Genomic DNA, 25,143 nt, shown 5'->3' on the forward strand with positions numbered 1-25,143 from the left:
GTTGTAGCAAGCACAAAGTGCCTTTTTCTCACTCTGGTGCAATGGATTTTGCCAGGTGCACCACGTCCACTACAGTGCCCTCCTGGCACGTGGTCTGGCAATGAAGGCAGTGGGAGTTTGCAGGAATGCCAGCCTTGTCCTGGAGGGTTTTATTGCAACAGCTCTGGGCTGAGGGCCCCATCTGGACACTGCAGCGCAGGGTAAGTGGAAAAGCAAGTGCATTGATGTGCTCTGTGTAAGGAGAGGTGTTCTTTCCCCTTTGAAATAAGAGTGTGTTGCTGTGTTCACAGGTACTACTGCATCACAGGGGCCCAGACTCCAACCCCCACCGATGGCCTTTCAGGAGCTCCGTGTCCAGTTGGTCACTTTTGTCCTCTTGGATCCAGCAGTCCAGGGCCATGCCCCCCTGGCTCCTACATGCCACATGTCAGTGGTGAGAGGTGCCATACTTGCCCAGAGGGTGACTACTGTGTCCCTGGTGAGGAGCCACAGCCATGTCCCCAGGGTGAGTTAGGTCCCATTGAAATGCCTAGGTTGCTTTCAGTTTTCAAAGACTACTGACTGTGATGTGTTCTTTCTTTTCCAGGGTATTTCTGCCCCAAGGGCACAGCTCTTCCAATTGCTTGTCCAGCAGGGTCCTATAACCCTTCACAAAGGCAAAGCAGCTGCCTGCCCTGTCCTCAAGGGTGAGTGAGACAGTGAGCCTGGTGTTGTGTGTCTGAGTAAGGACTGTTGGAAAGAACTCTCCAGCAGTGGGTTAGACTGGGTGATGTCTAGAGGTCCCTTCCAACCCCCATTATTATGTGACTGATGATCTCAGTAGATGTTTCAGAGGCATTTCTTTCCACTTTACATTTGCCTAACATTCTGCCTGAGCCCTATACATGTTTTTTCAGTTTGCTTTAGTATATGACAAATCCCTTATTTAGCCTCACAATCACACTTGCTGAGAATTTGACCCGGCCATCCTTTTTGCCTTCTGTGATTTATTTCTTCTCCCACACGATGGTGCAATAAGCAGGGACAAGGTAGGATGGTGCAAGCAGAAAGTGCTGTCAGCAATAATTATCTATCTCATGAGTATGTGAAAAGGGAGCCTTAGAAGTGACATTTAAGCATAACACGATTTTTAGGGGAAAGGTTTCTGATAGCAGACAGCTCTTAAGTCTTGTGGGGAAAATCACAATGAGATTTGGGCACAAATGGAAGTTAAGCTCAGAATACAAGTACAGGCTGCTTTTGGAATGCCTAAAAATAAGCAGCCATGGAAACAGACTTCCTGGGAATAAGAAGGATTTGCTGTATCTCAGTTAGATTTTAAACCTCTCCAAAAATGTCTTTAACTGTAGAAAGATGTTACAGCCTGCCTCCACCAGTGTTGGCCAAGGTTTTCTGGGCAAAGTGATAATGAGTATTACATGATTACAAATGACCCAAAGATCTAGAATCTGTGCAGTTCTTGCCCTCCAACAGGGTACAATTTGTGCTTTTCCTGGGCTGCTTTTCAACCTCTGCCATGTAACATCCATCACTTCTCATAGGTGCTGTTCAGTCTAAAGAGGTTTTGCTTCCAGGCATTGCTGACTTGTTGTTCAACACTGTTTGCCCTAAGGACAATGAATTGTTTCTTCTTCAGGAGCAATATCCTCTGAATCCTTGTCTGCAGTATGATGGGATCCTGGCTCTCATTTCATTGTTGCTTGCTTTACCTGAATAGTTTTTGTATTTCCTCATCTTGGGAGGGAAGTGATAAAGGGAAGCATCAGCGTGGAACTAGATGGCATTAAAGCAGAAGCCTGTGAGGAGACTGGGGATAAAAGGAGGCTAAGCAAAACCAGGATGAGCTGGTTGAACCAGGATGAACTGCATGGTTGGGCCCTATGCTTTGAAGTAAAAAACCTTTAGTTTTCAAAGGCTTTTCCTTACAAAAATGAGAATGCTCTCCAGTCAACTTAGTGCAAAAACCTTTGGGTTTTTTAACCAGGATTTTTAGGTGGGCACTGATTTAGAGATGAGGAGGAGAAAATGTCAGCAAAGCTATAATAAACTGCATTTGCAAGGGTTGTTTCTTAGCTGTCGACCCTTGGATCTTGATTAGTGCCTCCCCCATCTGTTGCCTGTGAACAGGGCTGCTTGTTTCAGGTCTAGATTCTTTCTCTACAGGTATGTATGCCTGGAAGGAAACTCTGCTCCCTGCCCTTCTGATGGGATTCATGGATACAGATGTCCCAGGGGCTTCTACTGTCCTGCAGGCACTGGGCTAGAGCTGCCCTGTGAGCCTGGCACATTCAGCCCTGTGCCTGGAGCAAGTGTCTGCCTCCCTTGCCCAGCGGGTATGGCCTGCAGCAGTGCTGCCACTGTGGAACCACTCAGCTGCCCCAGAGGTGAGCAGTACATGTGCAGCAAAAAATGGGAGGAGGTATGAGGGATACTTGCATAACTTGTTCTGGCTGTGGTTCACTCCAGGAGGTGGGGTATTTGCCATTAGAACAAGCTCAGCATTCCCACCTCTTTCTCCTTTCTGTTTTTGATCAGTGTCTTATTCATCTCTCTCCATGCCCAGGTTACTACTGTCCATTTCAGACTGCTGTCCCCCTGCCGTGCCCTGAGGGCACACTGAACACCTTGGAGGGGGCACTGGCCCCCAGTGCCTGCAAGCTGTGCCCAGTGGGAAGGTACTGCAGAGGAGATGCTAACTGGGAACCTGATGGTGAGTTTGGTTAACAACAGATCACTCAGAGCAGAGGGGTTCAGGGCTGGAGGATTCAGGGAAGTAGAAAACATCTGGGTGAACAGCAGTAGTTGAGGGCACCCTTCAACCCTGTATCAGTAATTTCTTTTCTCTGGTTCATTCTTTTAACTGAGCATTTGGTTTTGGATGTTACTTTTGTGTTACCGCATTACTTGTCTTGTTTTTTTCCTGCTTTCTCTTTCTCTACTTTTAACTCTTTTATTGCCTTTCTTTCTGTCTGCCTAAATCCCTTCCCCTCCCATTTATGCACAGAGTAATTGCCACTGGGCCAGAAGTTGGATCTATGCAAATGAGACAGGCAGAGAACTCTTTCCACAGAAAACAAAATATAGGGAAACAGTTAGAAAAGTGGTGAGGTAAGCAAATGCTAGATGAGATCAGTGCAAGCAAGGAGAGGAGATAGAGGCCAAAGATTGATGGGAAGGAGGGAAGACAAACAAAAGGTGAATGGCTCGTGATATCAGCAATGGTAGGACAAGGGTGCTCTTCAGTTTCTCTTCTCTGAGTTACCTGCTACTTCTGAGGTTTGAGGAGGTGCCTGTTCACTAGCCATGGTGCCATGGGCTGATGATTGCCACCCTCTCTGCTCCCTCATGGCAGGTCTCTGCTCAGCTGGGTATTACTGTGAAGGAGGAGCCACTGATGCTGTTCCCCACGGGACACCCGTGTTCCCACTCAGTGGGCCCTGTCCTTTTGGGCACTATTGTCCAGAGGGTACTCATTTCCCTGTTGCCTGCCCAGTTGGGACCCTGAACAATGCCACAGGTGAGTGTGACTTCACCCACAGGCTTCTCCTGGAGTCTAAGGTGATGTGGGACTTGATTGCTGGCAGCTATGGTGAGGAGGTGGCCCTTGGTCACTGCAGGGTACTGGTACATTCAGCCAGGACTGATAGTGGCACTATGTTATCAGTTCAGACCTGTGACTGCATTGGATGTACTTTCATCTCCCTCTACCCTTGGCCTTGACTTTGGTGTCCTCCTCAGGTGGTGCCTCCCCAGAGAGCTGTGTGCCATGCTATCCTGGGTCTTTCTGTGCTAGCACTGGTTTAAGTTCTCCAACAGGACCTTGCACAGAGGGGTTTTACTGCCCAGCAAACTTCAGCTCCATCAGCCCCACAGCATTCCTCTGCCCTAAGGTACTGCCTAGTGACAGTGGGGCAGTGAAAGAGATGGGTCTCAGCTCTGGCCAGGAGGGATTTGTTAATTACTTCCATGTGGAATGTTGCCCTGGGATTTGGTAATTTTGGGATTTACTCTTCACACAGACCCTAAGTTTGCCACCATCCTCTTCCTTCTCTGTCATTGCCAGGGCCACTTCTGCCAGTCAGGGGCAACCCACCCAATGCCGTGTCCTGCTGGGGAATACCAGCCAGCCAGGGGCTCTGCATCCTGCCTGCCATGCCAGAGAGGATTCTACTGCCAGGAGCTGGTGACTGGAGACCCCAAGCGCTGCCCACCACATTCTTACTGTCCTACAGGTCACTGAAACTTGGATACCAGCTATGTTGTGTGCCTCGTTTTGATCCTAGGGTTGGACAAACCTAATGGGTGTCTTCCTGTAGTCAAGGTGGTGGGAAGTGTGTCTTGGTTTTGGCTGGGATAGAGTTAATTTTCTTCCTAGTAGCTGCTACAGGGCTGTATTTTGGGTTTACAGTGAAGGGAATATCGATAGCACAGGGATGTGTTGGTTATTGCAGAGCAGTGCTTGCACAGTATCAGAGATGTTTCTGCTTTTCACCCTGCCCCATCAGTGAGTGGGCTGGAGGTGGGAGAGGGACCAGCGTGTGCACACGGAGCTGGAAGAGAATGTGGCCAGGACAGCTGACTCCAGGTAGCCAAGAGGCTGCTCCATACCACAGGACATCATGCCCATCAAAGCAATCTTCTCAGGGATTTTTTTGTCCCTGTGGTCTCCCTTTCAGGCACACGGGATCCCCTCACATGTCCTGAAGGCACCTTCACTCCTGCAAATATGTCTGGCCTCTGGGATGAGACAGAATGCTTGCCTTGCTTACCTGGTCACTACTGCAGGTTATGCTTCATTTCATTCTGCTGTTTTTATTACTCAGTCTCAAGCAGTTTGACCTTCTTGTTTTGTGCTGTTAAGTCAATGCTGAATTCCTCCCAGCTTCTGTTTCTCTAAGAGAAGAAACACAGGCTTAGGTACAGCTCTTGAGTACAGAGGTGTTGTATCTCTGAATTTCAGGAGGCATCTCAAAGCAGTCACCAGTCTAAGGAGTTGTGTTTTATTGCAGAGTTTGTTGCATCAGTTCTTGCTCTGCTTCTGCACCAAATCATTAGCAGTAGGTTGTATATCAATGCTTACTGTCCTCTGTGCTGCAGGCATGGACGTCTGGAGGGGAAGTGTGCTGCTGGCTATTTCTGCCTCGCTGGGAGCTCTCAGCCTGCTCCCCAGGGCCCCAGCTTCTCCTGGCGTTTCCTACCTGGGTGCCGCTGGGGTCAGGTGTGTGCAGGGCTGTGTCCTGCAGGTGAGTGAGAATCTCAACAGCATTTGAGGTGTAGAATATAAGCTTCCTTCCAATAAACTAAAGAGTATCTGTTACCTTGCATAATATACCGTGATTCCTTCTTTAAAGTTGGCATTGCTCAATAGTGTCTTGTGTTTGAACAAAGAGCTGTGCCTGACCAAAAAGGCCACCATGACTTTATGGTGCTAGACTGCTTGCCTAGTTTAAAGGCTGTTGGTTTGGCTCTCTATATGCACAGCAACATCCCAACAGCTGTGTAGATGTTCATTCTACAGCAGTAGGAGGCTCTTGTTGAGTTATTTTTACCATTGGAGGACTTTCATATTTTACTTACCTCTCTTTTTCCATCCCTTTCTCTAGGTTTCTACTGCCTGGAGGGAACTGAGGTGCCTGTACCGTGTCCTGCCAATACCATCAGAGATGTTCCAGGGGCTGTGAAGAGAGAAGACTGCCTGCCCTGTCCACCAGGCCACTGGTGCAAAGCAGGTTGGAACTCAGGGGTAAACAGTGAGGGGAGAGAATTGGAGTTGCTTTTGAGGAGAGTTGTATGTACCCCTGAATCTGGTGAGGTTTGCTTTGATGCCAGATGCTGCACTGGGGGACAGCCCTTGCAGTAGGACACACTGTTTCTAGTGATGAGTTGTAGTGTCTGCAGAGAAACACAGACATTTAACAATATAATGTGCTGTTCCAGCAGACATTGGGAATGTAGGAGAGCCTGAGGTCACAACCAGTCTCCAAATTATCCATCTGTCAGAGGAGAGGCTTGGACTGGAGAGGTGGATTGTAGACATATATGTGCAGTAGCTTAGGAAGGACCCAAGGAGGACACAGAAGAAAAGTGTTCTAATTGCAGTGTAAAGATGACTCCTTAAAGCCTTGCTTTCTGCTTGTCAGGGGATTCAGAGGCCTATCCATGTCCATCAGGACACTACTGCTTCGGAAGCAATGGCAGTGACCACACCAGTCTCCTGGCACCTCAGAAGTGTCCTCCCCAAACTTACCGCAAGCGCCCAGGAGCTCAGAGCCTGACAGATTGCCAGCCCTGTCCTCCAGGCTATCTCTGCCCTTTATCAGGTAAGTGCCAGGTGAAAGCCAGCCCTTTCTCACCTCTAGAGCTGATTACAAAACTCCCAAAGATGAGATAGGGGAAGGGAGAGGTCATTCATGTTCACAGTGAGCTAAGAGCCCTTCTCTAAAACCACTGCTGGCCATTCAGCCTCCCTTTCTTTGTTCTTTTCCTGACAGGTCTGACCAAGTTTGAGGATTATCCATGTCCCCCTGGATACTGGTGCCCTGGTAAAGGGGACATTTTCCTTTGTCCACCTGGCACTTCCAGGATCCAACCTGGTGCAAAATCATTGGAAGAATGTAATCCCTGCTCACCTGGATACTATTGCCCAGATCCAGCACAGACAGGGCTGCCTAACACCCAAGGAGTGCCTTGTGAACCTGGCTATGAATGCCCAGCAGGTATGACTTGACCAGAGTTCTTTGTCTTTTATTTGTCCAGCCATTTCTGAGTCCAGATGGCTGAAGAGTGTACAGTAGGCAGAGCCATAGCATTTAGCATTGACTTGGAGGCACTGTTGCTTGAATGTGAATGTAGCCACTGATTAAATGTCTTTAGAGGTATATTTATTAACCCTGAAGCCTTTTCCTAGCTGTCAGCCTTTGAATTCCCATCTCCTGTTTCTCAGTCCTGCCTTCCTGTTCTCATTGAGCTGAGGTTCCCAAAGGACCTGGTCTGGGTCTAGAAAAGGGGCATAGATATCTTTCATCATCCAGGGATAGGCATTCAGGTGTTAACATTTCATTCTAAATAGCAAACTGATTCCCAACAGATCTGTGAGCTTTTGGAAAAGGGCAATGTTTATGGCACACTGTCTGTCTCCCTAACACATACCCTCCTGTTCTGGGAATATCACATAATTCATCACTGTTTTCACTTCTCTCCATCAGGGTCAGTAAACCCAAAGCCTTGCAGGCCTGGCTTCTACTGTGATGCTCACACAGCTGTGCCTTCCGTGTGCCCTGCTGGGTATTACTGTCCTGAAGGATCCTCAACATACACCAGCCCTGAGCAGCTGTGAGTATTGGTGCAGCCAGCTTTTAGTTTCTAAAAACTCTGAATATTGTGAAATGTGCCTGTGACAAACCTGAGTTAGTGCTTCAGCCACAGCCTTTATGCACTGTGCAAAAGCAAAGGAATCTTTGCAATTACAGTTAAGGATTTGGTGGCTACCAAGACTGAAGAAAGGGATTTATGATTTCTTCTGTTATCTTGAGCCTGGAACCAACTGAGAACTCTTAAATTTTGCCCTCAGCTTGCACTGGTCATTGAATCCAGAAATCAAGACACTTTCTTCTCTCTTCCTGCTTTGTTTTGCCTTGCAGGTGTGCATTTCCCTACTACTGTCCCCTAGGCAGTGCCCATCCTCTGCCATGTGAAGGAGGGTACATGGCCCTCAGCTTGCCTGGTCCAAGGGATTCATTTGAGAAGTTCTGCAGGATCTGTGATGCAGGCACCTATCGTGGTGACTCTCTGATCACAGCACCCTGTCAGCCCTGCCCAGCAGGCTTCATCTGCCCACAAGGTAAAGGGAGCTGCTGTGGAGGAGTGGGGCAAGAAATGCACCTTAAATTGTAACCAGAAAATTTTAAGTTGTGTGTGGGCAAAGTTCTGAATCCTCCCCAGTCACAAATCCTTGGCGTGGGCTGTCACATGAGCGTGTGGAGCATTTGTTGTGTAGGTTTTTATGAGAGTTTAGAGAAATGGGGCAAGTGTGGTTTGGATATTGCTGTGCTGTCTCTCAGGGGATGACCTCTCAGGCCTCTGTAAGCCCTGTTGTCTCTAATTTTGTGGCTTAGCTGAGAGATCTGGAGTTAATGTGTTACTAGAAGTAGAAGAGTGAACCTAGAGGTTCAAAGTTTGGTGTGTGACAGCCCAGTGCTGCTTGGACTAGGATGCAGGAGGAAGAGGTTTACAAGCATTTGAAAGTCTCTGTTGGCTGAGTGCTAAGCCCATGGACATGTTAGCTCCTGAGGTATAACGTGGAGGAGATCATGCCTACCCACTCTTGTCACTGCATTTGTTGTTCTCTAGGTAGTGAGAGTTACCACAAGAAGCCTTGCCCCAGTGGCTACTACTGCCCTCCCCTGGCATCTGCCCCTCTGCCCTGTCCACCAGGAACCTATGGCAGCAGCAGCTTTGCAAAGCATGTAGAAGATTGCCAGGCCTGTCCTGCTGGTTCCTTCAATCACCTTCCTGCTCAGCCTGCCTGTTTCCCCTGTGGCAGCTCTTCTTCCTCTCAGCCTGGTGGGTTGTTGTGTGTGAGTGAAACTTTCACCTCTGTTAAGAGAAAGACAAAAAAGGAAATGACTTAGAAATGTGATTCCCCCATGTGATTTCATGGTGGACCACAGGCCCTGGATCCTCATGATGCTGTGTGCTACTGATGCCTGACTGCTCATCCTCTCTCCCACACAGATGGATTCCATTTTCAAAGCTGTCACTTACACTTTCTTAGCAAAGGGGATTTGATCTCCTTCAAAGGAAGGAAGAGATGAGCAGCCCTACTAATTCTTGCTCTGTCATTGCTTTGAAAGCAGTGGAGTTTCACCAAGAGTACTTTTGCCCTGGATTGGGGAGCTTGCATTAAGTGTAAGTGTGCTTTTGAGCCAAAATTGGGCCCTGACCCATGTCCATCTTGGGCCATGGTCAAGTGGGAAAAGGTTGGAAAACTGGAAGGCAGGTGGCTAAGCACAGTAGAGTGTGTGTATGTGTTACTGTCTGTGCAGTACTGTACCAAATCCAATGGATTTGAGACTGCTGAGGCAAAAGAGAGGAGCCCTGTCCAGTGGCTTCATGTGTAAATTAACAGAGCACTTGCCAAAATACTGCTGCTGCAGCTGACCAGCTGGGCCTTTCTGCATCTCCTGTTGAATGGACTCTTCAGGAAATGGTCTAGTGGTTGTGCTGGTGGAGCAAAAGGCAGGTTGGCTCCAGCTGGCATTCCTGTCAGCCTCAGTGATTTGGTCAAGGAGTAGTCAACACAGGAACTGCTTCTTACTCTTTTTAGGAAGTGTATTTCCCACTCTGCTTACCACTCTAAATGCAAGCACTTCTCTAAGGTGCCACCAGCTGTACCTGCCATGGGCTGAACCGGGCTTTCCAGCAGTCAGATGCCTCCTGTATCTGCCAGGCAGGTTACATTTACTATGATGAGAGAGGCAAGAAAGACCCCGACGGCAACAGCGATCAGGACTGTCGACCTCAGGTAAAATTCACCTTCAAAACCAAGCTGTGGTGTGACCTGCAGGAGAGGGAGATTCATTCAGTGCTTCAGGCTCTGACTTAGGGAGTGTGTGTTGGGTGCAAGCTGAGTTCAGTTTTCTGGGCTGCTGCAAACACAAGTGAGTGCTTTAGCTGTTTAGTTTGAGACTTTTGAGCCTTCTCTGTAGGCTAATGGCATTTGTCTTCTTTACCAGAATCTTATGAGGCTAAACTCATAGCAAATGGAGTCCAAGGGTACTTCCATGCTAGGGCAATGGGGAGCAGCACAGTGGCTCAGGTCATAGATGCAGGAGTTTAAGCCTCCATATGTTTGCCATGGAGTTCTCCATCAGCCCTTCTGAGGCATCTGGATGGGAAGGGAAATTGTGATCTTTCTGCAGCGCTTTCCAAGTTGTCTTTTAACCGCCCTTGTTGGATGACCTTTGTGTTGAATGGCAGCGGTGTGGGTGGTCAAGGAGGGGAATTTCAGGGATGCTGTATGTTGGTTGAAGTTCCTGGGGCTTGTCTGGTTTCACACACACCGGGTGGGTGTTGTTCTTCCAGGTGGATGAGCTCTGTGCTCCCGGAGAGGTCCGTTTAGCAGCCACGCGCCAATGTGTTTTTCCCGAGCGATACGACTGCTCTCCTTCTTGTGGGCCTGCAGGTGGAGAGATTAATGCAGAGCTGGGCATGTAAGTCTCAACCCAGCCTCTCAGTAAAAAGCACTTCACAGTTCTGACTGGCTGAGTTAGTGATCCCACGAGATCATTCCAGAACAGGGCTGTGGGAGGTGCTTTTGAGAAGCTTCCCACTGCAGGACTTCCACATTCATGAGCCTCATTCCTCGACCTGGAGAATATGTCTGTGTTTTTGACATTACCCAGTGAGATTGTGTGCTTGGGTGGAAGCATCAGAATGAACTCTGAGTGACAAAGTGAGAGCAGACAGAGCTCACTGTGTTTGCTCTGTTCTGGTTTTCATACACATCGTCTCAATCATCGTGTTGATTGTAAGATACTGGGGCTGGCCTGACCATCAGTGTGTTGTAGCTGTTTGCTCAGGGATCACAAGTGATCACAACCTTGTGTCCTCTTTCTAGATGTCACTGCAAGCAGTATGTTTCTGCTGAGGAGCTCTGTGACCAGCTGTGTTTGCTGAGAGCCCCACGGATATCTTTGGGATTCAGTATCAGTAGAGAGCTGCTTCTGAGGGTGAATGAAGGAGAAGTGAGGGTAAGACAAGAGTGGAGGAATGATTTCTGAGTATGCAAGTCTGGAAAGAGCCCTTATAGATTACAGTTATGTCAAGAGCCTCCTGAGGGGTGAGGTCACAGAAGGGTACAAAGCTGTAAGTAAAGAGGAGAAACCCTGTATGTCTCATTACCTAGAGTACTGATCAGGCACTGTGTTGGTCCATTACTGAGACATGACGCTTCCTGAGTAGTGGGAAGAAAACCTCACTAGAGTAATCTTGTACAGCTGAAGGTAAAAACAGGGTCTGAGTCCAGGATTGGTTGTGTCTGATCAGTGTTCCCCTCTGCTTTTAATAGGAAGTGACAAATGTTTTGGGCCCAGATGAACATGTGCAGAAAAGCCAACGGGTGCATTTGGTTCTATTTAGTCCCAGTGGAGTGTTGGGTTTCATTGTCTCCAGCACAGATGTTCTGGATGCATTTCTCACAGGTAAGGCTTGAGGACCTCTGAAGTTGAACCTAAGTTGTAGCCAGACTAAGCCATTCATTTCAAGTTGGTACAGCAAGTAGTAAGTTGTCACAGAGGGAATCTATTCTCCAAACTGTTTACAAAGTAGGGAGAGATCTTGTTCTATCCTGCACTGACTGCAAGGTTGGCTAAATACAGATTGTAGGATGACTTTTGTCCTTCCAAGGAACTAGAAGGAAACTCCATTTGGAGGCATATCTATTGACAAGTGTGTGCTGGTTCCTGATTCCTGCTGCTCCTCATTAGTGGCAGTGTGACTGAGAGCAGAACTTGTCCTTGTGAGCTGTAATTGCCCACAGACACAAAGTAAATAGTTCTTTATTGCCAAGGGTTTAAGTGTTTTCACATGCTGCTCATTTTACAGAATTCATTCTGGTTTGTTCTATGCACTGTGGCAGGAGGTTTTGCATCAGATCAGTTGCTGCAGAAAGGTCATCGAGACCAGAGGACTTCCTTCAAAGACAGCCACGCCTTACCCCTCGTTCCTAACCCACTGGTGTGTTTGGAAGCAGGAGACACGATCCTTTTCCAGCTTAGCATCGATTCCCACAGTGAGTGTTGTTGGGTCTGTGTGCTCTTTGGAGGTGTATGTGTCCAGCCTCCTTTAGAGCAGTGACTCCACATTTGGTAGTCCTGCACGTATGAGCACATTCCTTCACTTCACTGTGTCTCTTGCCTTCAGGGGATCCCAGAACTGTAGCCTATGCTCTGCCAGTGACCTACTCAGCATTTTTCACTTTCTAACTGTTTCTATAGAACAGAGAATGCATTAGTCTTTGTTGGGCAGTAATGCATACCTCAATTAAATGAGTTGACACTGCTTGGCTCTATAAAAGAAATGCAGTGACATAGCTCTTTGCCAGACCAGTGTCAGCTATCCCATCTGAAATGGGTCAGAGTTACTGACACTGTGCTGAACTGTTCCCAGATCGTGCATCCAGCCATTACCCTGTTTATCAGAAGCAGCATCTATATAACAGCAACCCAAGCTGGGATTTTGGACCCTTCCGAAGGCTAGACCACCTCATCCAGGAGACTCACCTCAACATCTCCTGGTAATATCTGGTGGGATTCATAGTGCATGTGTATTGGGCAGACCTTGAGAGTGAGTCCCTCACAGAATCAGTAGGTTCTTGGCAAGGAGCCCTGTGTGAAAATGCTCAAGTCTAGTGTGTTCAAGTCCATGTATTTAACCATCATCACAGCTGGAGCCTAGAGGGAACTTGGATGAACTAGTGCCTTCCTTACTTTTTCCTTTCAGGTTTGCCCATGTTTTCCTTGAGTCTGGGACATATGTCTTCAGAGACAGAACCATTCAAGAACATTTCCTGATTGTGACTGTGAATGATGCAAATGTGGGCTGTGACCCCAGAGATGTGTCCTTCCAGCCCTCTTCTGTGTTCCAACTGGCCAGATATGGAGTTTCGAAGCAACAGGATCTCAACTTGGCCCCTAACTGGGCTGCAATCACAGGTACAGCCAAAACACTGGGATAGTTACCTTGAGCCTTGACACTTAGCCATGACCTTTCTTGTACCTCTTCAGGTGTGTTTAAACAAGCTGGCTTGTTTGGTTTTCTTAAATACCATCAAACCAGTGGCTTTGTCATCTTTTAATCCTTTTGTCCGATGGAGCTTCTCTTCCCGAAGTTCACTGCTCTCTAGCCAAGAACATGCCTGTGTAGGAGCTGAAGAGGGGAAAGATGGGAGGAGCAGTTGTGTTTCTCCCCCACACCCTGCTTGAAGAATTCAAGTAATTGAGGGCTTTGTTTTCCTTGTCTCAAAAGCAGGAAGTGCCAGTGTGTTCTGTGATAAGCTAACCTGAAATTAAATGCATAATTAAAAAGTTCACCGAAGGCTAAACACCAGGGCAGTTAAGGTCTTTCCTCACAGCCATACTCCAAGTGCTATGGACATTGCACTTCATCCATCTGTGAGAGGGCAGTAAAGTAATAGATTCATAGCTTGCAGGCACGATCCTTGGTTCTGCCACCTTCAAGCTGCCAGTGCTGAAAACGCTTTGCCTCCTTCTCTGCCTGTGCCAGATCAGCAAGAGGAGCAGCACAAGCCCATATAATGAATATGAAAGTTGCTGAATGTTGGGTTTGTGTGGGAGGGAGATCATCTAGTAAAATGTAAAATGGAGGTTGTGCTGCTGATGTACACTGCTTCCTATTTTTCCTCACCTCTTGCCTCTCCTCTTGGCTTCCCCAGTGGCCCTCTTCGTTCTGGGCTTCCTCACTGTGCTGCTGACAACCCTGGCTATAGTGCTCCAGCCTACTGTCCCCATCATTAGCCCCATGAAGAGCTGGAAGCCACGATGGAGGAGCCTGGGTGAGCCACACATCCCTCCAGAGTACATCCTCCTTAAAGACAGGTAAACTGCCTTTGCATATTAGGCATCAATAGTTCAGCCCTTGATAATACAAAAGCATGTCCTGTTGCAATGACTCTCTGATGCTGGACTTCTTGCCAGCTTTCAGTACACTGAGTTTCTAGCTGCACAGGATGTTTCTTGGTGACACCCAGGACTTGCCCAGCAATATTCCAGCTCTCTTCCAGTGCACAGCTCTGTTACATGTTCTGCACAGAGCATTCTTGCCCAAATTACCTGCCTTAGGCTTCCTTGGCGTGTTTTGACTTCAAAATCTAGATAAGAAGCTTATCCTTCTACTTGAACTGGTGATGCTTCAGTATTGGATTTTACTGAGAAGAATGAGATACACTTCACCCTCTTCTGTCATTCCCTGTAGCCTTCAGTTCTATCAGACAGTTGGTCCTCATGGTTCTGGAGAAGATGCTGGCTTTGGAGAGAAAGGTGCTGTGCATAATGCAGGTGAGGTGCTGTGCCAACCCCAGATGTTCTCCTGTTGGCTTTTTCCCACTTAGTCCCCATTCCATTGTCTGCTGTTAACTCTTCAGTATGATATTTTGATACCTACTCACCCAGAAATCTGCATCCAGTGAGGTCACACAGGCTGCTATGAACTTGACTGTCAAGTTTGACTCTTTTACACACTCACACATAAACACACACACACATCACACACACACTTCCATTCTGTTCTCTGAAGGCACAAGATTCTTGGGCTTTGTTTGCCTTCTGAGGATGGCCTCATCTTGGGCATTTCAGGATTTTCACAGGGTACAGCAAGTCCAGAAATAAATGAGAACAGGCTTGTGGCCAGTGGTTAATTGTGAGCCTCACCTTGTGTTTTAGGGGAGTGCTTAGCACCGAGAGTTCTGGAGGATTTCAGTGTTCGCACGCTGTACGATAAGCTGGAAGATCAGAATTTGCACCTGGCATCTCAGCTGGCCAAGCACAGAGCAGATGTGTTGGTGTTTTACAATGGAGTCAGACAGCAGATTCAGAGTCTCATGGTCAGTGTCAAGAAACAGCTGAGGGAAAGGAGCCTGGGAACTGTGAAATTTGTGACATAAACGGTTCCCCTGATGTAGCAGTTTACCAAGGCATGGTTGTTACTCATTTCAGTACCTTATTTTGGCATAAAATAGTTACTCTCATCTCTGTTTTGATATGAGAGGCAGAATGTAGAGTATAATACTGCTTCTTTCTGTAAACAGGACATGTTGCAAGCACTGGACTCCAAAGATCTGAATATCTTTGCCAGCAAAAGGAATTGTGGACATAAACATGCAGACAGTAGCTGGGCAGCAGTGGGTGATGAGTACTATGGCAGCAACTTCCAAGCAGGTGAGAGAACCAGTGTCAGTTAAGCAGTTCAAGAAAGGCATGGCTCATACCCATGAGAAGAGATCCCACGAGATCGTGTCTTCTGGTCTTGTAGTTCTGTGAGAGCTGACAGCCTGTCTTCAGTGGGAAGCTTGGTCTGTCACCTTAGGAATGGATAAACACAGAGTTCTTTGGGAATGATATAACATGAGGCATCTGGGAGCCATGTTGGGGGAACTTGCAAAGAAAGGTTCCTGCCCTTGGTTTTTGCAGATGACTGCAGTTCTTCCTGTGGTTCTGGAGGAGTCTGTTGAAGTTGCTTGTTGTGTTCATTAGGTTCCCCATGGCAAGAGGCAGCAGAGTTAATGAAATCTCTGGAAATGCTCCTTGGGAATGCTCTGTACAAGAACATAGCTGTGAAACAAGAGATGGAGCAGAAGGCCCAAGGACAGGATGCAGTACCAGTTGTAGCCTCCCTGGACAGCCTGGCCAGTGAAAGTAAACCCAAATTAGTGGGAGGGCAGGTGAGTTGCATATGTATGTTGTTGTGCTTTCTCTTACCTTTCAGATAGTTTTTCATCTTGCCCATTTCTTAAGCTCTTGGGCCCTTTTTATCCCACAGGATCAGGACCTGCTTCAGCAATGTGAGCTCTTCAGTGGGAAAGATACTTTATTCAGCTTCCCTGGACATGAAGAACATGGTAAAGGCAGTGACTTAGTTGTGGAGGCAATGGGTGCTTTCCAGAGATCCCAGCAGAAGGCTGATTGAGTGAGAGGGTGTTTGCTAACAGACCAAACATATATTTGCTTTTCCCTATTTGTGCTATTAAGCAACTGTCTGTAGAGAAGAGATTAGGTGTCATTCAACTAACAATAGGAGGTCAGGAAAATTCTTGAGCATCAGTTCTGTGATACAGCCTCTGGGTAGACATTCTTTCTGCTAAATACAGTAAATATTTCCTTGTGGCAATGTGTATGTTGCAGTCATCCAGCCATGAAGAGCCTCATCTTCCTTTAGACCTGAAAGTGCCCTGTTTTCTTCATGTTTAGGTCTCCAGTTGGATTATCTGACTGAACTGGAGGTGGAGGGTGTGAGAGCAGCTTCCCCCCTTGCCAAGACTCTGTGTGAGATCAAGCAAGCTTTGGTGAACCTGCAGCAACCTTCAGACCTTGTTAATCCAGGTAACAAATCTTAGTTTGTATTGCACTTCCCTGTTTCCCTACAGTAAATAGAATATAGGATTACAAAATGAGGGGAAGAGAAGTTGATGCCTCGGTAAAACACTCAATTGTCTACTGTTCAGCTCCAGAAGAACTTGTTGTGGCCCAAGTGCAGGACCCAGCACTTGGCCTTGTTAAACCTCATACAACTGGCCTCAGCCCATTGCTCCAACCTGGCAAGGGCCCTCTGAGTTCAGATTCAATGAGCTTTACAGAGCCCTGAGTATATCCTATCCATGCACACCACAGAGCTTGCCACAGACTCTAGAATCAGTGTATAGTGCTGGCAGTAGATCCTGCACTGGACTTAGGCTGCTGAAGTGGTGACACAGCAGTCCCTTGATGCTGGTCACTGATTTTGCACTCTGCTTTTGTTTTGAATTTCTGCTACAGATAGCAAACATCCAACAAGTGTGGGGAGCTCAGACGCCTTCTGAGCTGTTGCATTCTTGGGCCACAAAGAGGGATGAAGCTCTGCTGCTGGATATAAAAAGGAAGAAGGAAGGAAGGGAGGAAGACAGAAGCAGAAGGATTCTATCTTCTGCAAAGTAAAATAGCCACCACCTCGTTTCCTTGAGGAATCTGGCTTATCCTTGGCAATGGCTAAAGGTGCATTATGGGTGACTGTATGTCTGTGGACAGAGCTGCAGTACCTGAAGCATCAGAATAGATATATATGTAGTTAGAGATGTACTTGATATGTTATTAATAACACGTGTTCCTCTTGCTTAACTTGGTCAAACTACTTTCACACTTGCCTTGGATTATCAGTAATTTGTAGGCTTGAGAAGGAAGATGAGATTCTTGACATTGTTTACTAATGATATAGTTTTCATTGTGAAGTCGGTAAAGAAGAAAAGGTGAGGCCAGGGGTGGCCTTAAGAGCCCCTGTTTATGATGCATTCTGCATGGCCTCTGTGCTCTCTGGTACAAAGAATATTTATGAGGGTTTTTCAAGTGTAGTTCAGAGCAATATGTCTAAGCCTTGCCCAGCATCTCCATTTTGCCTGTGCATGTTTGCAGTAACTCATGTTGATCTCATTAAGATCTGCCAGCACAGACCTTCACAGTCTCTGGAGATGTGATTTTTTTATTTTTTGAGCAAAAAGTACACTTCAAACTATTCCCTGTAGCTGTGACTGCAGCCATCAGTGTAGCTGCCAGCATCCAGTACTCTGGGAGCCTCATCTTGAAACTGAAAACACCCCTCCTACCATTCCTGTTCTTTTGGCATTGACTCGAGGCCAAGAGAGCTGAGGTGTGTAAGGGGCTTTGCTTCTGTGGAACAGAACACCCACTCCATCTTTTTCTATGTCATATTCTTTAGCTCCAGGTGAAGTGCAGCCATGAGAAAGTTCTTGACTGTGAGCCAGCACAGTACTTCTGTAACCCTCAGTTTGCAACAGCAAAGCCTATTCTCTTCTCATTGCAGTATTTACTTCTCATTGCAATGTGAAGAGGTTTGTGAACCCACTCCTTCCTGGTTCTTAGGCACAAAACTGTTTATTCCTGCCTTTGCATAACCATAGTGAGTATCAAGAGGGTGAGAAGTCAGTGCCCAGGAGCCAAGACAGAAGCCCTCAGTTTTGCTAGAAACTATAAGATCTTTTGCCATCTGCTCATTTGGGTGGTTCTGTGATTTCAGAGCTTGCTTCTAAAACCAAAAGGTTTGGTTTGGTCCCTTTGCAGTGTCAGTTTGGAGAATTTAGGTACTTTTTGACAAAGCAAAACATACCTACAGTCAAACACTACCTGTAGGTCACAGTCTGTGATTGCCTGTTCCTAGAACACAATAGTGAAAAAAGCTGGGTTTCCTCATTGCTTTCTTCTTTAGGTTATCAGCAGATACATTTATAACAGCACTACATGGAGATAAACGCTTCAGTGATTGCTATCTCTGTGATATCCACAGTGAAAGGTACCCAGGCAGGTGATAATGTTATCTCTGACTTGTAGCTCCAGGTTATGTTTGTAAAAGGCAGGGTGGAAGGCAGTGGCAAAGAAAGTTGGTCAGATTTTTCATTGTAACAGTTGTCCAATGGAAATATTCTTTTTGTTTTAGATGGAACCCAAGATATGTGTATGAAATGTCGCTACAAGTTTTCTTCTTCCCCAGCTATGGTTTTCTTTAGAAGTACACTTCAGTTATAAGTAAACATTTATGAGTTTCCAAACGTTTTGGGTCTTTTATTTTTCTCCACAAACCCAAAGAAGATCAATGAAAAGACCAGACTTTCACACAGTGTTTCCTTTCATGCCCTGTTCCTTGGAAAAGGAAGAACAAATAAGAAGAGGAGTGGTTCAACTGTTGTTTTTGTTCTACTTCTGAAGTGTTTACTGTTGATAGCTCTTTTTCTAGTGGTCTGTGAAATCATGTGGAAGTCTGGTGCTGTCTGGAGTGGCTGTGAACTCCCCTCACCTTTGGAAGGGTGCCATTTCCCCCACATTGCTGGTAAGAGTGATCAAGTACAGGGTCACTTCACTGGGAATTTGGAGAGGGGTCTCAGGGCTGTTGTTTTTCTCTTGGGTCACTTTGACCTGTGCCTGTCTTTTAACAGAAAATGAAAAGGCTGTTTTCAACATTCAGTGTGAAGTTTACCTTCTCTTGGAGAGGCTCAAACGCTGCTGTGGATGTGAGAAGGAAGATATGGCTGAGGAAACTCTTGGTTTATGGCTGTGCGTGACTCTGAGCTCTGAAATGAACTGGGTGGTTTCTGCTGATTCTATTTCCCAGTGTGAAACTGCTGTCAGGCCTCCCAGTGTGTTAACAAAGCCAGATAACCTTCCTGACTGTGTTGCAGTAACTGAGGCTGCCCCTGCCTGCCCTTAGTATCTGGTAAATCCTTGCCTCTTATACATACACAGCTAGATAGAGTGCTTTTAAATACTATTAGAAGAAAGATACCAATGGAAATGTTCACCTGAAGAAAATAGTAATGAGGATTTCATTGCTATGTTAACACAAAGAGCTCAGACCTACTGGTCAGGTCTTTGTGGTTTTCACACTCAGACCTTGAATGTGGTCATGTTAACTAAGCCTATCGAGGTGCCACTGATGCAGATAACCTTAGTGGCTGTCCATTGAGTTCTCTTAGAGCATGGCAAGTGCAGTGTATAATGATCCAGCTTATCCCACAGCAAAAGGGATTTGCACAGTTGTGAAGCTTAGGCTTTGCCTTGGCTTTACAGCATTGATGTACACTCATACATGTTGGTGTAACTGGGCTGACTGACTGACCAAGAGAATGAGAGGCAGATCATTATTTTGAGATATTCCTGACTGGTAGGACTCAACTAAAGTGCACCCAGACTTAGGGCTGTTTTTGAGATGTGAATTACCTTTGTATAGCAGCTCCTGAGTGAGAAAGTTTTGTCTACTACTCAGTCACATGTGTGTAAACTTGCAGCTCTCTGTATAGGAGATGCTTTTGGTTTTCCGTTGTCGCTAAAGAAATACACACACAGAGGTGAAAGGTGGCGTTAAAGAGGGTTTTTATTCTGGATTCTGAGCTCAGGACTTACTGAGACAGTGAGACCTAATGATATTGAACACTTACTGAAGACAGGGCTAAACCAGCAGAAATCTGACACTGAAACGAAGGCTGCTTTTGGAAAGGGATGAGTGGAAGTTGAGATTGCCTCTGTGTGAGCAGATTTCCTGGTAGACCAAGTTATACCTTCTGGAAATGGTATTTTGAAAGATTTTGGTTTTAATACCATGCTTTTATTCCACACAGGTCATGAAGGTTTCCAAGAAGCTGTTTTGGCACCACTGCTGGAAGACCACAGCATTGTCATGCCAAAGTATCTGGGTAGGTAGCCTGAAGTTGATGTTTCTGTAATCTTCTCAAGCATGAGAGGAGGGAGTATTGTATTAGTTGTGCTCTTAGGGGAGGCATAAAAGCCTAAAAAAACTAAAACTAACTGAATTAAAATTGCTTGTTAGTATCTTTCCATTGTGTGTGGGTGCTGGAGCAGTACGGAACGTGGCGTGTACCGTGGAAGTACAAGAGTTACATCTGAGTCTTCTCTTACTGGTTTCTTTTTCTCTGCAGCCAAACTGGGGACATGGGAAGATTCGTGTCACCTACCAGAGTGAAATCCAGACAGTATGGCAAACAAGCAATCTTGCTTTTGGAAGTTTCATCCACACAAGGTGAGCCCCTAAAGCTTTCTTTGGGTCCCCAGCACCTATCCATGAACGTGTCATGTTTGTACAGCAGGTAAAAGGAGTCACAAAGGGCAACAAGAGTAAAACTGCATTCCCCTTCTAATGAGAATGGGAAACTAACAATAGCAAATCAAAGGAATTGCTTGGTACTGGTTTTTGAAGGTCATCTTTATGCTTGTTGGTTTATTCCTTGATGAAAGAATTCATTTGGTTGCTCTCAGAGGCCTGAAATAGTAAATGCCTCATTTCTGTGAGGAAAGAATAATCTCACTGAGCTGGTTCATCAGTGAATGAGTTTGAGGCCGGGTACATGCTTCATAACTTTGTCAAATGAAGCCTTGATACTTGCAGACCCTAAGCAGGAATTACAGAAACTGGCAGGACAAGCTGCAGCCCCAGGTTGGTTCATCTTTAACTCCGTAGTTTTTCTTCTGGAATTATTGAAGTATTCCATTAACAAGTCCATGGTACTTTTATCTCAACTTTTACCTGGCCAGCTTCTATAAAAAACTTTATAAGTCCTCAGATGGATCATATCTCTGTGGAAAGGGTCCATCTTTCACATACCTGCTGCATCAGCAGTCCTGCTGATTTGCCATGCGAGGTGCTTGTATGAGAAACGTATTAAAACTGTTGATAAAGATTTCCATTGTCTTGCAAAAGCTATAGATGAGCCTTTCTTTCCCAAGGCTCCTATTAAACAAAAAGAAAAAAGGCTGTAAAACCTAATCAGTGAGAAGATAACTTTTCTCTCTACAACACCCAGTGGTACATTGATCTCGAATGAATCAACAGAGAATTCTAAAGTTGGTTAGCCTTGGTTTTCCTTGTTACCTTTTGCTGAAATAGAGAGACCTGGAAAATCCACTTCTATCTACCACAAGCAACAGGCATTGATTCCCAATCTCCCCCTCGCCCATCTGTCAGCCAGTCTAAGTTCTGACAAACCAAAGCCCAAAATAGCACAAAATATGCACCATTCCCCATGAGAATTGTGCTGCAGCCCATCACTCCCACACCTTCGAGCGATGAAGCAAACAGCTCTGTATTTTGTGGTTCCAAAGCCATACTAAGTGTTCACCTGTGGTATTCTTACTGGCAGCAGAGAGGCTAATAACCCTGTTTCTTAGGTAAATTTGCCAAGTCAAACATAGATAAAGTGAGGAACATGACATAAAGAAGCTGGGGGTTTCCAGCTGCCCAGCTCTTACTGAATTCTACTGGAGAGCCAGTGTGCTTAGGTCTGACAGGTTGGCCTTTGTAAATGGTGCCAGGGGAGGTACCAGCTGATAACTGGATTGTGATCACCAAGGAAGTCAACATGTTGTATAGGTCAAAGGCCTCTTGTCAGACTGATTGTTGAGGTCATTCGCTCTTTGGCAGACGTAAGAAACAGTGTTTTCAAGAGCAGCTTGCCTAAAACTGTTTCAGGCTCCACAGCCTGAGCCATACTGCAACCTTAGAAGGCAGGAAAGATGTACAGTGCTAGTGTAGATGCTGGGCTATCAGCTTTTTGGAGAAGGGCCAGATAATGAACATGCTGACAACAGATACCAGGGGAGAGATCAGATGAAAAAGTGCGTATTCATGGTTGGGATTTACATTACAATGCTGCTGCAGAAGTTAGAAATTGGAACTATAAAAAGACATGGCCCTCTCTTATTACGTGCTGCTGTGAAGTTGGATGTACTCCACTTACATGAAGTTTTGATATATTTTGCTATAAATGAGGTCAAGACCTGCAGGGTGGTTTTGGTCTTGTCAGAGAAGCCATAGTTCGTTTTTTCTCTGTAGGAAAACTTTGTACCCCAGGTGATCAGTCCTTAAACTCTCTTCAGGAGAACTAATTTTCAATTTAAGATATAAACATTATTTGATCCATAGTAAGTCAAAGATCCACCAGCAAATGTCTCCCATCAGTGACTTACCACCCTTAAAGACTTTTCCTGCAATGTATTTCCTGTGCTTTGTAGATCTGCAGTAACTAAGAACGATGAAGACTTTGTAGCGTTATAAATCCTTTACTTAGCTTGGAGTCTCCACTCTCTCTAGCAAACAGCAGTTCCAAAACTCTTAGCTAGGCTCAGGAAGGGAGTTTTCACACAGCAGAATCACTCCCCTTGGGACTTATTCTTTTGTGGGTTTTTATTTCTTCCACCACGTTCACTTGGACTGGGAGGAGATTTGAGACTGGGTTGTGTAAATCCTGGACCCAAGGAGAAGCTCACCCCGTGGAAGAGTTTACTCAGCCACAAGCAAGCTGGATCCAGCTGCCATCTAACAGGAGACTGCAAAGCCAAGCAGCTACTTCCCCTTCAGTACTATTCCTACTGAAATGGGTGGTGCTCTGGGGGAGTGAGGGATAGTTCTTCTGCACCTCAGTTGACCTGCCCTGGTGTGCCCCTTGTAAAGAAAGCTCAGTCACAGCTGGCCAGCTGGGAACTGGGAGGAGATTGGTCTGGGAAACATTCTGCTTCCTGAGGGTATAATGGACTTGCCTCCAAAGTAGCTCATACTTGCCTGTTCCAGACAGAAATACAGGGTAATTCAAGCCTCATCTAACAGAGCTAACTTGAGCCCTCTGGCAATTTAAAGGAAATGAGTTTCAGCCACCATGAGGAGAAGTGACTGGTTCTAGCCAGGGTTATGCTACTCCCAGCATGGCAAAGGAGTGGAGAGAGTTAAGGCAGAGAAATCCCCACACCTTTCCCAGAATGACCGACCTGGATGCCTGGAATAAAATGGCCATACAACAGCATCATGCTTCTGAGCTCACATCAGGACTTACATGTGTAAATAGGGAAGTTATTACAAATAGCTGCTCTCTCCAGTTGTGCTGGTGTGTGAGTTGACACAGGCAGGATGCAGGAACAACCACAAAACCACAAATGAAATGCAAATAGTTCATTTATTTTTGTTACCTCACCAAATAGGGATCCCCAGAGCAGCAGGGCAGAGGCAGGGGAGGATGCAGGCACCATACAGCGTGGTCTTTGCTAGACAATCACCAAACCTGCTGCTTTTTACCTGTATTTCAGGGATTCACACAAATGTAGTTTAGCATTTTGCTTTGATCTTTCCCTCAGCAGGCCATGAATCTCAATCATGTTTGATAGGGTGCCTCTGACCTCTATCACAGGCCTATGTTATCTCAGTGTAGATGATCTACTTGTCAAGCACCCAGACTAAACAACTGGTAGTATGATCTAGGTTTTGCTACACCCCAGCAGCAAATCACTTGAATGTGTTTGCAGTTCTCCTCACCCATCTTCCCTTATTTTCCAACAGCTGGTAGATGATTTGGGGTGAATCTGTTAATGTTTGTGCTTTAGGAGTGTTTTGAACCTTGGGGGAAAACTGGAGCTGAGGTTGTTGGCATAGGCTTATGCTCTCCGTTCCCCACAGCTGGTTTTTAGGTAGGTGGAGCTAGGTGACAGCATGACATCAGGTTGCTTCTCCAGATCTTGGAAGAATTCAGGCCTCCTATTCTAAAAAGCAGATGAATCTCTTTAGATGGAAGGCTTAGTGCAGAGAGTGCTGTAAGTTATCAGTCTCCCCACCAGCACATCCAGTTAATATTTCTTGGTTTTGAGCCCTTTCAGATCACAGGCACCTTACTTGTGTACCAAAAAGAAACTGAGTGATTATCTGTGCAGGCAGCCTCTCCTCCTCCCCTGCTGGTACCAGTAGCTTCTCCTTAACTCAAGGCTGCTCTCAGCATATTTTTTGTTCACACAGGATAATCTGGTTTTCTACATAGTTAAAATACAGGTCACAGCAACTCTTAGAACCAAGGGACACCTATTAGTGGGAGCCTTTTCAAAGGCATGGCTCTGAGCTCTGTCTCCTTTCTGTCCTTGATGTAGGATGACCAGAAGTGACAGTTACAGCCAGGTCTTTCAGTATGAAGTTCAGCAGCGTATTATTGAAACCAGCCTGCCTCACATAATGCAGACTTAAGAGAAGGCCAATGTATCTGGGGAAAAGTGGAGCTAAGTGAGAGATTATTGAGGAAAAGAGACAAGGTTCTTATCTAGAAAATTAATTCTTGTTTGGAGGTCTATTTGCCTTTCAGCCAGGGACTATATTAGATGTTCAGATCTTTTCACAAAGATAGATGAGGTGTATTTTTCTTCCTCTTCAATCACCTCAATTCAAGCAGCCTGTTCCTGTTAGTCCTTTGTTCAATACAGACAAGTAGGTATTGTATGTGCTCAGGCAAGATTTTCAGAACTCTGCTGTGCAGGTTTTCTGCCACCCAACTGCAGATCCATGGCAGATCTTGACAGATTTCAGGTATCTTCAGGCATCTTCTTGAATTCACAGAATAGCATACAGCAATGCTTCATGCAAGGCTGAGCACAGATTCCAGAGGTCTGTGACCCTGAAAGCATTGCTGCTACCTTTGAAAGAGAATTGCAGTAGTTTCTGAGTGTGTAAATCAGTCTGATGTGCTGGTCTAAATAAGGCCAGGAGCTGAGATTATTACAGCAGTATGGGAAGCAGTTGCTCCATTGGAAAGCCTGGTCTAGGATGGTGAAGCAGTCTTCCAGGGCTTCAGACCTGTCAAACTGACAGCATAGGAATTCCTGCTTAAGAGGCTGGGCTTGTACAGAACAATGTGGTTTTTCTTGTTGTTTCTCAGTTGTCTGTTTTCCAGTTTTATGAGAGTGGTGGCTGGAGAAGAATGGAGACTATGTAGGGTTGGAACAGTGAGACAGAACCTAAGTGCTGAATGACTGAAGAATCCATAGGTTGGAAGAATCAATAATGCAATGGCTTTCAATGTTTTTATTGATGAGATAGTTTCAGGTTGGG

General features: G+C 46.0%; 1 protein-coding gene across 1 annotated transcript; it reads left to right on the forward strand.

The window, feature by feature from the left end:
* Nucleotides 1-2,578: 2,578 nt before the first annotated feature.
* LOC133627605 (uncharacterized) lies at nucleotides 2,579-16,810 on the forward strand. Its single transcript, XM_062013909.1, has 26 exons — nucleotides 2,579-2,710; nucleotides 3,353-3,517; nucleotides 4,064-4,232; nucleotides 4,677-4,785; nucleotides 5,098-5,243; nucleotides 5,604-5,729; nucleotides 6,141-6,320; nucleotides 6,492-6,716; nucleotides 7,206-7,332; nucleotides 7,641-7,840; nucleotides 8,350-8,562; nucleotides 9,378-9,523; nucleotides 10,084-10,211; nucleotides 10,619-10,751; nucleotides 11,069-11,201; nucleotides 11,639-11,791; nucleotides 12,169-12,295; nucleotides 12,502-12,713; nucleotides 13,454-13,616; nucleotides 13,993-14,075; nucleotides 14,460-14,620; nucleotides 14,825-14,954; nucleotides 15,270-15,457; nucleotides 15,556-15,634; nucleotides 15,984-16,115; nucleotides 16,548-16,810. Exons 2-26 carry the CDS (start codon nucleotides 3,509-3,511, stop codon nucleotides 16,589-16,591), a joined length of 3,516 nt encoding a protein of 1,171 aa, XP_061869893.1. The 5' UTR covers nucleotides 2,579-2,710; nucleotides 3,353-3,508; the 3' UTR covers nucleotides 16,592-16,810.
* Nucleotides 16,811-25,143: the final 8,333 nt, after the last annotated feature.

The sequence above is a fragment of the Colius striatus genome, chromosome 23, assembly GCF_028858725.1.
Source record: "Colius striatus isolate bColStr4 chromosome 23, bColStr4.1.hap1, whole genome shotgun sequence".
Classification (NCBI taxonomy): domain Eukaryota; kingdom Metazoa; phylum Chordata; class Aves; order Coliiformes; family Coliidae; genus Colius; species Colius striatus.

Bases quoted from the DNA above. Each gene is read 5' to 3' on its own strand.
- LOC133627605 (XM_062013909.1), top strand. The intron at 11,202-11,638 runs GTAAGGCTTGAG...GCACTGTGGCAG, and splicing joins TCTGGATGCATTTCTCACAG to GAGGTTTTGCATCAGATCAG. The intron at 14,955-15,269 runs GTGAGAGAACCA...TGTGTTCATTAG, and splicing joins TGGCAGCAACTTCCAAGCAG to GTTCCCCATGGCAAGAGGCA.